The 14468-nt window shown below is 51.8% G+C and overlaps 7 protein-coding genes across 7 annotated transcripts; 4 read left to right on the top strand and 3 right to left on the bottom strand.

Annotated features, from left to right (window-relative positions):
* Positions 1-833: 833 nt before the first annotated feature.
* NCS57_00682400 (uncharacterized protein) lies at positions 834-2555 on the top strand (the record flags this gene model as incomplete). Its single annotated transcript, XM_053056698.1, has 1 exon — positions 834-2555. One exon carries the CDS (start codon positions 834-836, stop codon positions 2553-2555), a length of 1722 nt encoding a protein of 573 aa, XP_052912893.1.
* A 130-nt stretch (positions 2556-2685) lies between these two features.
* Positions 2686-4839, bottom strand: NCS57_00682300 (uncharacterized protein; the record flags this gene model as incomplete). The annotated part of the gene is made up of 1 exon (XM_053056697.1): positions 2686-4839. One exon carries the CDS (start codon positions 4837-4839, stop codon positions 2686-2688), a length of 2154 nt encoding a protein of 717 aa, XP_052912892.1.
* A 1230-nt stretch (positions 4840-6069) lies between these two features.
* NCS57_00682200 (Fungal-trans domain-containing protein) lies at positions 6070-8277 on the top strand (the record flags this gene model as incomplete). The annotated part of the gene is made up of 4 exons (XM_053056696.1): positions 6070-6186; positions 6243-6346; positions 6398-7533; positions 7580-8277. The coding sequence occupies 4 exons, from the start codon at positions 6070-6072 to the stop codon at positions 8275-8277; spliced, it is 2055 nt and encodes a 684-aa protein (XP_052912891.1).
* Positions 8278-8715: 438 nt separating this feature from the next.
* On the top strand, positions 8716-9827 carry NCS57_00682100 (uncharacterized protein; the record flags this gene model as incomplete). The annotated part of the gene is made up of 3 exons (XM_053056695.1): positions 8716-8943; positions 8990-9494; positions 9541-9827. 3 exons carry the CDS (start codon positions 8716-8718, stop codon positions 9825-9827), a joined length of 1020 nt encoding a protein of 339 aa, XP_052912890.1.
* Positions 9828-10359: 532 nt separating this feature from the next.
* NCS57_00682000 (uncharacterized protein) lies at positions 10360-12222 on the top strand (the record flags this gene model as incomplete). The annotated part of the gene is made up of 3 exons (XM_053056694.1): positions 10360-10424; positions 10473-10615; positions 10661-12222. 3 exons carry the CDS (start codon positions 10360-10362, stop codon positions 12220-12222), a joined length of 1770 nt encoding a protein of 589 aa, XP_052912889.1.
* Positions 12223-12492: 270 nt separating this feature from the next.
* Positions 12493-12944, bottom strand: NCS57_00681900 (uncharacterized protein; the record flags this gene model as incomplete). Its single annotated transcript, XM_053056693.1, has 4 exons — positions 12493-12608; positions 12672-12783; positions 12834-12851; positions 12900-12944. 4 exons carry the CDS (start codon positions 12942-12944, stop codon positions 12493-12495), a joined length of 291 nt encoding a protein of 96 aa, XP_052912888.1.
* Positions 12945-13515: 571 nt separating this feature from the next.
* On the bottom strand, positions 13516-14040 carry NCS57_00681800 (uncharacterized protein; the record flags this gene model as incomplete). The annotated part of the gene is made up of 1 exon (XM_053056692.1): positions 13516-14040. The coding sequence occupies exon 1, from the start codon at positions 14032-14034 to the stop codon at positions 13516-13518; it is 519 nt and encodes a 172-aa protein (XP_052912887.1). The 5' UTR covers positions 14035-14040.
* Between the last annotated feature and the right edge of the window lie 428 nt (positions 14041-14468).

Below are 14468 nucleotides of genomic sequence, written 5' to 3'. Positions count from 1 at the left end.
TATAGAGGTTATGACATTGTGAAAGGTCGGAGGGAAAGAGACCCTTAATGAGCGACACCCCCGGTCTTTGAGCGTTAGATTTGATGCCGAACTCGGGCGTGGGAGATAATTCCGAAAGCTGGCGTCGGTGCTGATCCGCTTGCGCCATCGGATCTAGAGAATGCCCGGGTCGGCTTCAGATTGGCTGGCCGAGACGAGGTGGAGATGTCTGGGGCGGGATTCATCGGCTATCGAGTCGGAGTCAGGGGGCCGAGTGAGATTTTTTAATGAGTCAAACGGGAAGGCCTTGCCGAAGAAATTGAGTTGATAGCTGTAGTTTGGTATAGCTGAAAGAGAAGTTGTGATAAGATTGGAGCTATCGTGATTGTCCGCTTGCAGTCGGACGTGGCTGAAGTTCAACGAGAACTGCTCTCAAACCGTCAATCTGCTTGTCGCACGTCATAGTGGAGGAAATTCGTCAAGGGAGCTCCATGCTCGTGTGACCTCACATGTATTCAAACGCGAACACAAATACTACATATTATCCGGATGTATTCATGCGAGCCTCAACTCACTGGCCTTTGAGCAAGGGTTCTCAGGTTCAATAAAGAACTCGTGGCTCATAATGGCTGCTTTCCAGCTCACTCATTCGTCAATGGCAGCCACATGGCTCACCTCCCTTGTCCCTGTCTCAATGTGGAAAGCTGATGATCGCGGCAAGTCCCATGTCTGGCATGGCGCATTTGGGAAAATGTCCATGTGCCCTCATAAACTAGACATCCCCTCAGCTGAACTTCTCCTCTTGTTTCTCTTGGGCGATCTCAATTGCTGTAGGATCGTGACGGCAATTCAACATGCCACAGCGCGATGCGTCGACTTCTTCGTCGGAAATGGACGGTGCTTGGGTCAATCTAGCAACAACGACAAAGATGAATGAGGATGTTGAATCCATGGCTGACCGCGTGAGACGAGTACGGTCCGACTTGCGAGATCTTCGCAATTACTACAACATCAAGATGTCTGAAAGACGTCACAAACGGCTGAGCCAATTCTATAAAAATGAATTGGACGATCTCTTCCAGATGCCCTTCCAGGATCTTGGCCAACAAGGCAGAGTCGACTTTCTCCTCCTGCGAAACTTCCTCAAGCGAGGACAGCGACAGCTCAATCTGGACCAAAAAGCACAAGAAGCAGCGATGCCTTTGTTACCTTTCGCGTCGATCATCGTATCATTATGCGAGTCGAGACAAGACGTCAAGCCGATGGAGGCAGAAAAGGCTGCTGAGTTACTGAACAAAGTGACAGTTGAAACATCAAATGTCCAACACCAAGTGGAGGAGGGCAAAATAAAAGTCAGCAAGCAGATTGCGCACAAAGCTGTTCAAATTGTGGCCGAATTGCGAAAGCATCTGCACGAGTTTCTCAGCTTCTACACTACTTACGATCCCATGTTTGACTGGTGGGCAACTACACCATGGCGAGAAGCGAATACCGCTTTACAGCACTATCAGTCCCTGATACAGAGCAGACTTGTCGGAGTACGGCACGATGGCCATGATGAGATCTTTGGTGAACCGATTGGTAGGGACGGACTACTTGTGGAATTGGAAGCCGAGATGATTCCATACACACCCGAGGAACTCATCGACATCGCCAAAGAACAGTACAAATGGTGCGAAGCGCAAATGAAACAAGCATCAAAGGAACTCAACTTTGGTGAAGGTTGGAAAAAAGCCCTCGAACACGTCAAAACAAAGTCTGTTCCTCCCGGCGAACAGACCCAACTCGTCCTACGACTCGCTCGCGAAGGTACATCTTTCGTTCGAGAACACGACCTCGTTACAGTGCCTGAAATCGCCGACGAGACATATCGCATGTTTATGATGTCTCCAGACCGTCAGAAAGAATCACCATTCTTTCTTGGTGGTCCTTCAATCCTTGTCGCTTCCCCGACGGCCGACATGTCGCATGAGCTCAAGAAGATGGTCATGAGGGGAAACAACAAACATTTTTCTCGTGCGACGGCCTTTCACGAACTCATACCCGGGCATAGGCTTCAGTTATTCATGGGTGAAAGACATCATAGTCACCGACAGATGTTTACCACTTCCTTCTTTGTTGAGGGCTGGGCCATGTACTGGGAGATGGTGTTTTGGGAGATGGGCAACTTCTTCATCTCGCCCGAAGATCGCATCGGTACATTATTCTGGAGCATGCATCGTTGTGCCCGCATAATCTTCTCTCTCAAGTTTCACCTGGGCGAGATGACGCCTCAAGAATGTATCGATCTTTTGGTCGATTGGGTGGGTCATGAGCCGTCCAACGCTGAAGCTGAGGTGAGGCGGTCTTTCAATGGAGACTATTCGCCTCTATATCAGGTGGGATACATGATTGGGGCGTTGCAGATGATGGAATTGAGGAAAGAGGTGTTGAGCTCGAGGAGGTATAGCGAGAAGGAGTTTCACGATTGCGTCTTGAGGGCGAATACGATGCCTATCGAATTGCTACGGGCATTACTGCTTGGACTGGATCTAACGCCAGACTACAAGGCGCAATGGAGGTTTTACTCGTCATGAAGCACCCATCATAGGTAAATATACCCAGTTACTTCAGAATTAATGACATTAATATCATGGTACAAAGAAAAAGCTAATAGAATGAAGGTCCCCAAACGCCCCATCCATGCCAAAATGCCCATGTCGTGTCTTAAAACAACAACTCCTCATCCTCATCCAAAAGCCCCATCCCACTATCCTGTCCCCTACTCATCTTCTTCTTACTCGTCCTTCGAGCCAGACCACCAGAAAAGTACGAGCCCCGACTCACGACCGTCCTTGACGAACTGGCGGAACCCTGTGTGGTTTCCGTCTGCGTCTTGCTGGGTGTCTTGAGGAACTCTTGGCTCATCTGGACGACCCGTTGTAGCTCCTCCTTCATCGAATCGATTACTGCGCTGGCCTTTTCTCGGTCTTGTTCCATTTGCGTCTTTAGGGTGCCGTTTTCGACGCGGAGGCTGCAGATGGTTGCGTGTGCTGTGCGCAGGGCTTCATTGACCTTGTCAATCTCCCCGCGGTACTTCATCACGTTTGCATCGCCAGCCGCAAGGGCAGCGCCGTGTCTCCTGTTCAGCTCCGAAATATCCTTCATCTTGGACTCTTGGAGCTCAACCATTTGCTTTTGCAGATCTGCAGACCGGTGCAGGGCGTCGGTCAGCTTAGCCTCCAGCTCAGCGATGTTGTCCTCCTTCTTAGTGAGAACCTTGCGCTTCACTTCAAGCTGAACATTGTGCTCATCCTCAGCATCTTGAGCCTCTCGCTCCATCCTTTGAACAAGATCCTCAAGCTCAGAGATATCCCGGATGTACCCATCCACGGCACCTTTGAGCCTCTGGTTGGCGACTTCGAGCTCGCGTATCCGCGCAATCTTGTCGCTCATGAGCTTTTCCGCCTTGCCCATCTCTGCCTTGAGGCCGTCCATGACGGTGACCCGTGCGTCGAGCTGTTTTCGCAGCGACGACTCGATCTCGTGGTACTCGTCGATGGCGTCTTCGTCTTCTTTGGCTTTCTTTGCCATTTCGCGGAGACGAGTGAGGAGGAGGTCTAGAACCTCTGCGCCGTGGGATGAGAGTGGTAGTGTGATCTCTCCCGGGGTGAGATACTCCAACTCTAGACGAGCAGCTCGGAATCCTGATGCGAGGGACGTCATCATGTCACTGGCGTCATCACCAGAGAATCCGAGTTTGGTGATTGAGGATGTGAGCTGGGTCAAGGCGAATGCCCTGTCGGACATGGTCTGGAGCATCATCTCAATCTGGGCTTCAAGACCTTCAATCGCGGGTGATGTTCTGTCACCTTCTGTGGAAGGCCTGAATTCGGAGAGCTTCTCGCTGAGTCGGCCACCAAGAGCTTTATATGAATTGAGGGTCTCTGTCAACTTGGCGACCTCAAGTTGGAGAGTGGATATCTCGCCTTCGAGTCGTTCCTGGTTGGGGTCGGGTAGTGCTTCTTGGACGCCAGCCTGAACGCCAGCTTGAACGCCAATGTTGGTGTTCAAAGCCGGCAGTGTTGGGAAAAGCGGTGATCCAGGAATCGTAGGACTTGTCGCGGGGGGCGTCATGAATGAATCTCTTGCCGAATCTCTCGCCCTCTGCGGAGTGCTGCAGACAAACTGGGCCATCGTCTCCTCACCAAAGTCCTCATCGTCGAGCGCCATGTCCATACAGTCCCCGGGGAACTGATCCCTCGCCGCGAGGGTCCAGTTGTATCCACGGCTCTGGTTCGCGTTGCTAGATCGCTTCTTCAGCTCGCTTTGAAGATCCTGGATCTGCTTCTCCAGATCCCATATCCGGTCGGTGTCGAGGACGATGGTGGCATTCTGCAGCTCGTAGATCTCTCGATCCCGGGCCTTGAGCTCGTTCTTGAGCTTTTCGATCTCAGCCTTGGACTCCTTTGCTCTTCGTCGCTTCTCTTGTTGTATTGTGTTCATCTCTTCACTCAAGCCATTGCGGCGGATGCGGCGTTGAACACGGCCATCGAGGACTTGGCGAAGAGAAAGAAAAGTCACCTCCCCGCTCTGAGGAAGGCCAGGACTCTTTGGTTCAAATCTGCTCGGTGTGCTTTGCACAGGCGCAGAAGAGTGACGGCGACGCTTTGGTGTAGAAACAGATACACGGCCAACCATTGGGGTCAACCCGCTGGATGCTGAGAGTCCCGGATCCGAGAAGCGGACCCGCCTCTTGCTGCTTCTCCGAGGGGTTTTGGCAGAGGTTCTTGGAGAGGAGGGTACATCGGCCATTGGCTCAGGCTTGATGCTGCTGCGCCGTGGGCGCCTCACGGCAATCGGGAGATTGAGGTCTTCCATAGCTGACTAGGATGTGGCAGACAATTAAAGCCCACCAGAATGGATACAGGCCGCCTGCAACAAAGAGGATAACAGTTGGTCCACAAAGAAGCAGATGAGCCTGGCAACAAAGGACCAGGAAGGATATTGTATTTAAACAAACATTCACAACAACCAACGTAAACACAGCGTGTCTTGCTTGACCTCCAGGCAGACCCGACCCCTCGGCCCAATGTTTATGTTGTTGCCAATCACGGCTAGCGTCCGTCCGGGAGACGGCCGGCCCCACCACCCCGCGATTCACCACAGCCAACCGAATCTGCGAGTTCAAGGGTCTCTCAAAACGGCCGCCCTTGAAGCTCGAGCCTCCCAGTGGAAATGGACGGTGCAGTGGGGCAGAAGGTCGCACGAGAAGGGAGCGTGAATTTGGATTGTTGTTTTTGGTGCGAAGGTCGCGTTGAGAGGACGGGTCGGATTCACGGCCGGGGGATCGTGTTGTGCTGTTTGTTATGTTCGGGTCCCACTGCGTTGGTAGACGGGATATTGAAGGGGCAACCGGGAGGGATGGTGGAGGTGGTGTCATGATGTTGTTGATTCTGTTGCTTATCATTTTGCTTGATCTTGGGCTGCTGAGAGCTTTGTGATGCTCATGATGAAGCTGTTTTGATCTCACTCCACCAAAATAGCACCCACAGAACCGAGTACAGCATGCAACGTCATACTCTCGGCAATCAAAACATTCACGGCCAAGAAGTCTAGTCAATAAAATCCAGATCCACAAAACCATGAGCAGCCAGGGGTTCTTTAGCGATCTCTAGGCAGTTCCAGCGGAGCTCTCAGCAGGCACCTACTGAGTGGAGACCTCAAATGAAGCAATCCCAACATCCAAACCCGCAGTCATGATGTTGACCTCTGCACATGTTTATCAGAAAATTGATCGGCCCTGTGATACGATATGCATCTCAGTCGCATGATCAAACACTCTCTCCTTCGGCTGCTCGGCTGTCCGGTAACTGCGGCATGTTGGACCACTTCAAATAAACCCTCACCGAGATGACTAAGCAACTTGCACCAAGCTTCCCTCACCGACGAGGGTCTCCGTCCCGCCTTCACCTTGGGAAATTCCACGACTCATCACTCACCGTTTCGCCAAACATCTCCACTCCACCATCTGCAACTGACCCTTGCGACCACCACCAAGTGAGGCTCACCGCACCAGCCTCAGAAAGTCTCCCATGGTGAACACCTGCGATGCCCCAGCCATCGTCGAAGCAGGTCAAGTTTGTGGCCTCGGATCCCAACCGCGGGGGGCTCCCCGTCAAGCGCAAGCAGGTCCAGCACGCCTGTGCCGCGTGTCGACGAAAAAAGGTCAGCCTGTGACACCTTGATGACTCGACGACACTTTTCTGACTGTTTTTATGTAGAGGCGATGCATTCACGCTGAGGATTCACGCGACGATAGTCCAGTGGCTGCGACGGCTGTCGCCGGACCAGAGGACCAGGACGAGACATCTCCATCCCGGTCATCGTGAGTGGGCCTTGATGCTTGACATGTCTCTCCATGCTGATCACCTTATAGATCCGTTCCGTTGGCCTTGACGGGATCAACGCAGACTCACTCCAGTGCTCTACCCGAGCAAAACGGAACAAGCAACAACAGAGCTTCGTTTCAGTATGGCGACTCGACTGGACCTGTCGCGACGCCTTCAAGGCGAGAGTCAGCCAGCATGACGCCAAAGCCTCAGTCATCTTCGCGTTTCGTCGGTGATCTGAATCCAGAGGGCATGTTTGTGGAGGCGACAGGTTCAGCATCAGTTCGCGAAACTTCGCAAAAGGGCGATGTCGGTATCTGGCTCTCGTCCACGGTCGGGGGGCCAGGCCAGGCATCTCAGTTCATCACGTCACGACCTCCACCGATCATGGACCAGTTCTTGCTTCCCTTTGTTCGAGAACACTGCCTGTCTTGTCTCCCTCCGGAGAAGGAGTATCGCAAATTGAAGCGGTTGTTTCTTCAGAAGATTCATCCCATCTTTCCCATCATCCCGGAGACAGCCTTAGAGGGTCCCTCTGATGAGCCGACCACCATCGTTCTACGGCAACTGGTCTGTCTGGCAGCCTCCACCGATCCCTCCGTATCTCGCTATCTTCGGCTCAAGAATCGGGGAGATGAGATTTTGACGTGCCAAGACTTTTTGCAGTCCATCTCTTCGGCAGTGCGGGCTATTCTTGAAACCAGCATCATCACCGACCGCGTCCTTCATATCAGGGCCCTTGTCATACTATCCCTCTACACGCAACCAAGCAGCTCCGAGGAAGCAGATCTCCCGGCACAACTTGGTGGGCGAGCTATTCATCACATCCAGACTCTCGGTCTACACCTTCTCAGGTATGATGCGCCAAACTGCGAAGAGCTCGAGACGTTGTTTTGCGCAGTCTGGGCAGTCGACAGGATCAACGCGGCGGCTTACGGAAGACCATGCCTGATGCATGAGAGAGACATCGGCGCGAATCTCGATGGATGCATTAAGAAGCGTCCACCATGCTTTCGACTGCTGCTGTCTGTGGTACAGTGGCTCGACCAGGTCATTGAGCTCTACCGCCCAGGACCAAGTGCTGAGGCGTCTGGTCTTGACAAGGTCGCCTACATTGATCTTCCTGTGCTCGAGGCCATGATTGTGAATGCCGACGCTCTCAAAGTTCCGGGTTCATTGATTGGTTAGTATGGCTTCCTCTCCGACTGGGCATCTGCTAACTTTTGCAGCCACCATCGAGACTTTCTACCACGCGGTTATTATCCTATCGTGTCGGCTCCCTCGACCAGGCACTCTCACAGCAGCTTCAACTCTTCCTCCGCCATCAGCTAATGCCCGCCGCTCCCTCGCAGCTGAGCGAATAGCATGTGCCGTGTTACGTGATCATCTCAGTCCTATGCCATTCGTTCCCTATGCTGTTTGTCTAGCACTCAGTGTTGAGTATCGCAAGATGAGACATAGCCGCCTGCCAATGTTCCGAGCTCGAGCGATGCATTCTTTCCGGAGAAACTGTGAAATGTTGAGGAAGTTTGGTGACTACTTCTGGAGCGCTAATGTCGTTGCTGGTCTTGGCGAGAGAGTTCTGAAAGAGATGGAGCGTGCCGCAACAACTCTCACCAAGGACTCAACACCACCTCCTCCTCCAGGAGAAACACCGAGCTCAGCTCCGTCTTCGAATTCACAGCCAAACTCTGTCCCAAGACAACCTGAATCGACGGTTCCGGTGGCTAATCCGACCATGATCAACTCTGTGCCGAGCGTCGAGCAGCCAGTCGACTTTTCACTCATAGACGCCATCTCGGGGCAGGATGTTTTTGGACATATCGATCCCAACTTCAACCTCAACGCTGTCGAAGATGCGCTCGAAGCAAACCTGGACATTGCTCTTCCATTCAACTGGGGAGATTGGGGACAATATGCTACCTGATCAGTGCCTCTACGATCCACACATGACAGATATATCATTAACCCATATCACACTCTGGCCGCAAATATTGCGCATTCGAGACATTTTTGCGACGCCATATTGAAGGCCTATGCGTTTTGTCCACATTCAGACCCAGTCGGCAACATTTCGGGAACATAAGTTACATGAGGCCATGATACAAAGCCACCTCGGCGACCGAGCACGGCAGATGGACGAACGGAATTCCGCCCTTTCCGCACCTCGCAAAAGCGATCTATTTTCATGAGGGTCAGGTTGCGAGTCGAACCACAAGCGCAGGTTGACACTCAATAGAGGTGAGACCGTCAGCATTGGCGCTCCGCGTCCGCGGACAGCGAACATGTGTATAAAGAGGCTTGCATGGCCTCTAAAACTGTATAAACTTCTCCATCTTCATTTATCTTACTGTCAGATACCACAATGGCGTACCCTTCTTTGGTCGAAGTCGACAATATCGAAATCGTCGTTCTGGTCAACGATGAGATCGACTACATCTCACCCAGTCCGAATGCCCACGTCAAGCACACTCAGTCGTTCCGTGGCGCGCCTGTCGATGTGCTTCCAGATCCAGCGGCTAGAGGCGGTGCAAAGGTGGAGTTTCCGATGAGGAACCTCTGTTGTGGCGCACTTGGCCTTTCGCTGCTCATTGTGAGAATATCAAGTAAAGTGTCTCAGCTTATAGCTGACTTTCTAGACTGTTACCAAGGATGGGAAAAGCCACAGCTTGCTGTTCGACAGTGGACCCGAGGGCGATATTTTTGAGAGAAATGCCAAGCGACTTCGACTCGACTTGAGCAAGGTTCAAGTTATGACTCTGTCTCATTGGCATCGCGATCATTCTGGCGGCATGGTCTCTGCCATCAAACTCGTCAACGAGGGAAAAGCGGATGGCGATAGAGTCACAGTTGTCGTCCCTCCCAATCGTCCTGCGCACCGAGGCAACAATGGGGGACCGCACATCTTGTCGCTTGAAGCAGACCCTACTCTGGAGGAACTTGAGAAGGCAGGTGGCAAGGTTGAGACCAATACTCAGCCGCAGACGGTGCTGGACGACATGTTTTTGATCTCGAGCGAAATTCCTCGACAGACGGACTATGAGCTTGGAGTCCGGGGCGGTATCCGCTATGAGCCTGAGACCAACACGTGGGAAAAGGACGAACTCATCATGGATGAGCGGTTTGTCATGTGCAAGATCAAAGGTATGCATCATGTTGCATTTGAAACGGCAATGCTAACAAGTCATAGACAAGGGACTTGTCGTCTTCACCGGCTGCAGCCACGCCGGTCTTATCAATGTTGCCAGGCACGCCAAAGAGCTTGACAACAGCCCCATTCACGCGATTGTCGGTGGCTACCATCTGGCAGACGCCGCCCCGGAAAAGATGAAGAAGAGTATCGAGGACCTCAAGGCGCTCAAGCCCACGGTACTTATGCCAGGTCACTGCACGGGATGGAGGTTCAAGGGACTCATTGAGAAGGAAATGCCGGGCCAGATGGCACCTGTTTTTGGTGGAACCAAGTACCACCTTTGACGAGTAGGAGCTGGGTCTCGGTGACGAGGCCGGTCATTACTATTCGTCAGTTGGTTTATTTCAGTCTATTCTCTCAAGTGATCCCAGCATCGTGACCTCATTTCCAGCAGCCACGAGCGTTTCAACAGCCTGTCTTACGTGCCATTGATCTACTGGTCCCCTTGTAGTTCGTTTTACAATGCAAAATACGCCTGAGACGGAGGAATAATCGCGTGGTGCTGACCCCCAGCACTGGCGGATCGTCGCCTAGCAAATCACGCTTCATGGACTGCGCCTCGGCCTCCCAAGATTTTGCCTATTTAGGAAATGAACATCCACCAAAGACGCCTTGCGACGATTCAGCGGGACATGGATTTACCCGCGCCTCAATTAATCCGACATGAAGAGTTGATTGATGGTTGGATTTTGCCCAATTGAGGATTCTTAGCGGTTACGGGCTGGAGATTGCGATGGTGGGTGGGAGACTTATAATTCGTGATGGTGCCCTTGGCGTTGGAGTAGATGCATTGGTTTTTATCTTGCCGGTTTCAGAATGTTTGTTTACTTGGGAACTAGCGAGGATTCTTGGGCTGTTGGGAATGATTACTTTTCCGTGGCGTGAGTGGAAGCATTTGTTGATTGATGGTGATGGCTAACGGTTCATAGCAAGAACTTACCTGGTCCTCTTCAGCAGATATGGGATCGTCTAGGGAATGCATGTGGCCATGCTAACAAGGTCGGTACCTTGATATCATGGGTCTCGACGGCGCCTGATGGGACCTATGCGATTATGACCAAGGGAGGCGAGCGTGAGTGCAACCACTAGAGTATGTTTACTCGGCTTACACGCATAGTTCTATCAAATCGCCAAGATTTACTCGCAGCAGCTCAACCTGCAACGTCAGTCGAACACATCACTTTTTCCCCTCTAGGCGGCTGGTTCCTCCGCTTCAACGACGGAACTGTCCAGGTATCTCACTCAAGCGGCTTCTCCAACACCTTCCAGCGTCTCGTCTTGCAATATCTCGACCTGAGCTGTCAAACACGGCAGTATTCGCCAATCCGTGATGTTTTCTTTGGAGCTCAAGAAGCTGTCATTGTCCGGACTGATCGAGAATTGTTATCTGCTATGTTGTCGCAGTCGTTGCAGACGAGTTTGCAGGCTTTGACGAATGGGGAGTTGAAGAATGCTGGGTTTGTGTTGGGGAGGAATACTGTTCTCTGCCCTTGCAATCCTGATCAGTATTTCCTCGAAGCGGTTTCAGGAACACGGTCGAAGCATTTGTATCAGATGTTGGCTACTAAACTTCCTGATCAGCTGGTGGTCATGGCCATGGAGAAGCAGTCGCCGTCTGATGATGTGCTCAACTCGTTTATTCACGGGCCATTCAGCAACAGATTGTCTGTTTCGAGCTCGCCTCAGTCTCAACATCGACCGAGTTCCTTTTCTGGACTTTCTCCCCCGCCGGCTAATGATCGTTCAAATCATCGACGTACCATTTCTTACACTGCGCCTCCAGACAATACACGATGGAACGGCGTCCAACAAGCTACCTATCCCCAGGCATCTACTCAAGAGATTCCTCCAGCAGCAAGACAACGCTACGAGGCAATATTTGCCAACGAAGCTCGTGGCAAACCCTACCTCAACGGCATGGAAGCAGCGGGGGTATTCATGACGAGCGGGCTATCCAGGACGGATCTTGCAGGTATTTGGGATGAAGCAGACCGAGATCGGAATGGGCAGTTTGATAGGGAAGAGTTTGTGCAGGCCATGTGGAGGATCGAGTTGCAGACTGGAAGAGTTTCGCCTCCACTGCCACCTAGGCCGTGGAATGGACAAGCTCCTATGCCGTTGCAGCAATATCAGCCTCCTCCTGCAGCTCCGGCTTACAACTATCCTCCAGCTGCGCCCTACCAACCACTCCCCCCAGTCCAACAGCCCTCATACGTCCAGCCGAGCCAACCCCAAGGTCTCCAAACCATCGAAATCCTTGTCGCGATCCGCTGCAAAACCTGTGGCAAAGGCCTCGCCCCCTCAGACACAGTCTACCGCTCCGCAACACAACACACCATCGACTACTTCTGCCCAACATGCCACCGTCCTCCCACAGCGACGCAGGTCCTCCTCGCAGCAGGCAAAGATCTCCCGCAGCGTAAACGCTCGTCGATGGGCTGCAGCGGGTGCTGGAAGGACATCAAGAAAGGCAAGATGGTATGGCACTGCAATAAATGCTGGGATAAAGATCTATGTCAGAAGTGTTGGGGGAAGACCAAGAAGCAGTGCAAACATGCTGCTACAGGGCAGGTCGCCATGATGAGGGTTGGGAAGGGGGGTTCCGGTGATGAAGACGATGATGAGCTTATCGCGGATGTTATTGATGGAGTTGTAAGTATTGCCACGGGAGGGTTGTAGGTGTATTCAGTGCTTGCAGAGTAGGAGTTTTGGCATTAGCCAGTTTCAATTCGTGCCTTGACAATAAAGAGTCCGTTTTTGTTAACCAACGCCATGTCAACCTTCGCCTATCTGCCCATTTGCAGTGATTATCCATCCACCTTTGACCCTTCTCTTCCCATTGTCGACCATCGACAATTCAAGCAAGCCTTTCTCCACCGCATTCCGAGAGTAGAGTATAATTGGGTATCATATCATCGTAAAAAAAGAAAAGAATATAACCGTGGTTGTTCACTTTTTTGGTCGTTCACTCGGCAACTCTGTCGGTTTCCCCCGAAACTGATTCTTCAACTCGTCGATGAAATGTTTCGCGAACCTCTGATGTCGATCGCTCGAGTTTGGATCCGCTACATCCCTCCGTTAGCCCTATCATGACAACTCTCCTCGGGTAATGAAGAGGGAGCGCGAACCTGTCGCTTCACCGGGTGCTAGCGGCTCATGGGGGTTTCGACCGTATTGCTTCTCGTTTATCGTCTTGTGTATCTTTCCCACTGCGCGATGGAAGCCTGGACGTCGAAGAATCTGAAGGTTGTTAGCATTGGTTTTCGGAGGGTCGGGTTGCGTTTTCGTACCGATGCGACGATGTGGTCCTAGGAGTTGTCAGCTATGGCATTGGAGAGATTGGAAAGGGAAGGTACCTCGAAGGACTGGATCAGACGGAGCGCCCACCAGTAGACGGACATTTTGGGGGTATGCGATGTTGGGGTTGAGGTTGGAAGTTGAAGCTTACGGATGCGAGTGTAATTGATGTTTGGCGGGGTGGCGATTGGAGGATGACAAAGACAAAGTCAAAGCTAGCTACCCTAGACTTAAATGCACCTCATTCTAGCAGTGAATGTACACTCCTTATATGTTGAATAGAGCTTCATAGGCCCTTTGTTTAGAGATTTTCTTTTCGCAATCATGTGAGGGTGTGAGTTCAAAAGGTCTCTTGATTATTCGTGTTAGTTTGAAGATGAGATTGGCTGAGATCTACCCTCAATCACGACAACTGTACTTTTGGTGTAATGGACCTTGAAATTCTTAATAAGTATGTGTTAACACATGTGCTTACTCTCACGGCCATTATACCCAGTGATGTTCACATGTATAGACATTGACACTTCAGTTCATGTTATAAGCTGTTAATAGGCCAATGCAAACGGAGCAACACATTCACAAACCCCAGATAACTTCACAATGGACAACACAATTGGGTAAATAATCTTGCTTTTTATCCCCCTCAATATCTTCTTCACCACTTTTATCCTCCACTTAAGCCTGAATATACTTGCCTAGGAAAGCTGTCTGGTAATCCTGCTTTCCCAAGGGAACACCCTCCTTGCGCAGAATAGCATACGCAGTAGTCAAATGGAAGAACAAGTTGGGCAGTCCATATCCGTTGACATAATCCCTGCTAGCCAGCTGCGCCGACTTTCCAGGTCCAAGACCAAGCGTGACAATCTCGCCCTCCCGCTTGTTAACAGCCTCTCTATCCGCCTTTTCCACAACCTCGAGCACCTGGGCGATGCGGGCGTGGAAAGCCTCGAATGTGTCAAAGTTCTCCCGGGTGAGGGCTAGGGGCTCAGCGCCTGTGGTGCGGGCGACAATCTTTTGGGCAACGTCGGAGACGCAGTGGACTTGGAAGCTCAGGGGGAGCATGTCCTCGGCGAGCTTGGCCTGGGGGAAGCTGGCGGCGTTGGGGTGGGCTTCGGCCTTCTTGAGGATGGCAGAGAGGGAGTTGAGGGCGTCCTTGGCCAGGAGGATGGCCGAGTCGTAGAGTGCGTAGCTCATGGTGACTGATTGATTGATAAGAGAGTATGTGTGTGTATGGTGTGTGTGTGTAAGAGGATTGCGTGATGAGTGTCGGGTTTGATCAACTCTCCGAGAGGCGAATCTCTTGAATATATATATATCTGTCTATTCCTCCAAGCACCTTGACGTCCCCCCACATACTCTGGATCTTTCACCCCTTGCTTCACCGCTCATGCGCTTTACTAATGCCCTTCCCGTGTTACTACGTAACTCCAGATGATTCCTCAACCTGTATTACTAATGTACTTTTCTCCGTGGATCTCTGGCTGAAGCGCCGTCGCCTGTCCCAAGTGGAGTGGGCGGCCCATCGGGACCGAGACCCGAAGGAGGGGAAGCAAAACATCGTGAGTTTTTTTGGAGATCACGGATAGGGCTGATCCTTGCCGGGCTAGACGACTTCCAGACCAGGAACA

This window comes from Fusarium keratoplasticum, chromosome 5 (assembly GCF_025433545.1).
Source record: "Fusarium keratoplasticum isolate Fu6.1 chromosome 5, whole genome shotgun sequence".
Taxonomy (NCBI): domain Eukaryota; kingdom Fungi; phylum Ascomycota; class Sordariomycetes; order Hypocreales; family Nectriaceae; genus Fusarium; species Fusarium keratoplasticum.
Note: the sequence above shows the minus strand (reverse complement) of the source record. Positions and strands in the feature narration are given on the sequence as shown.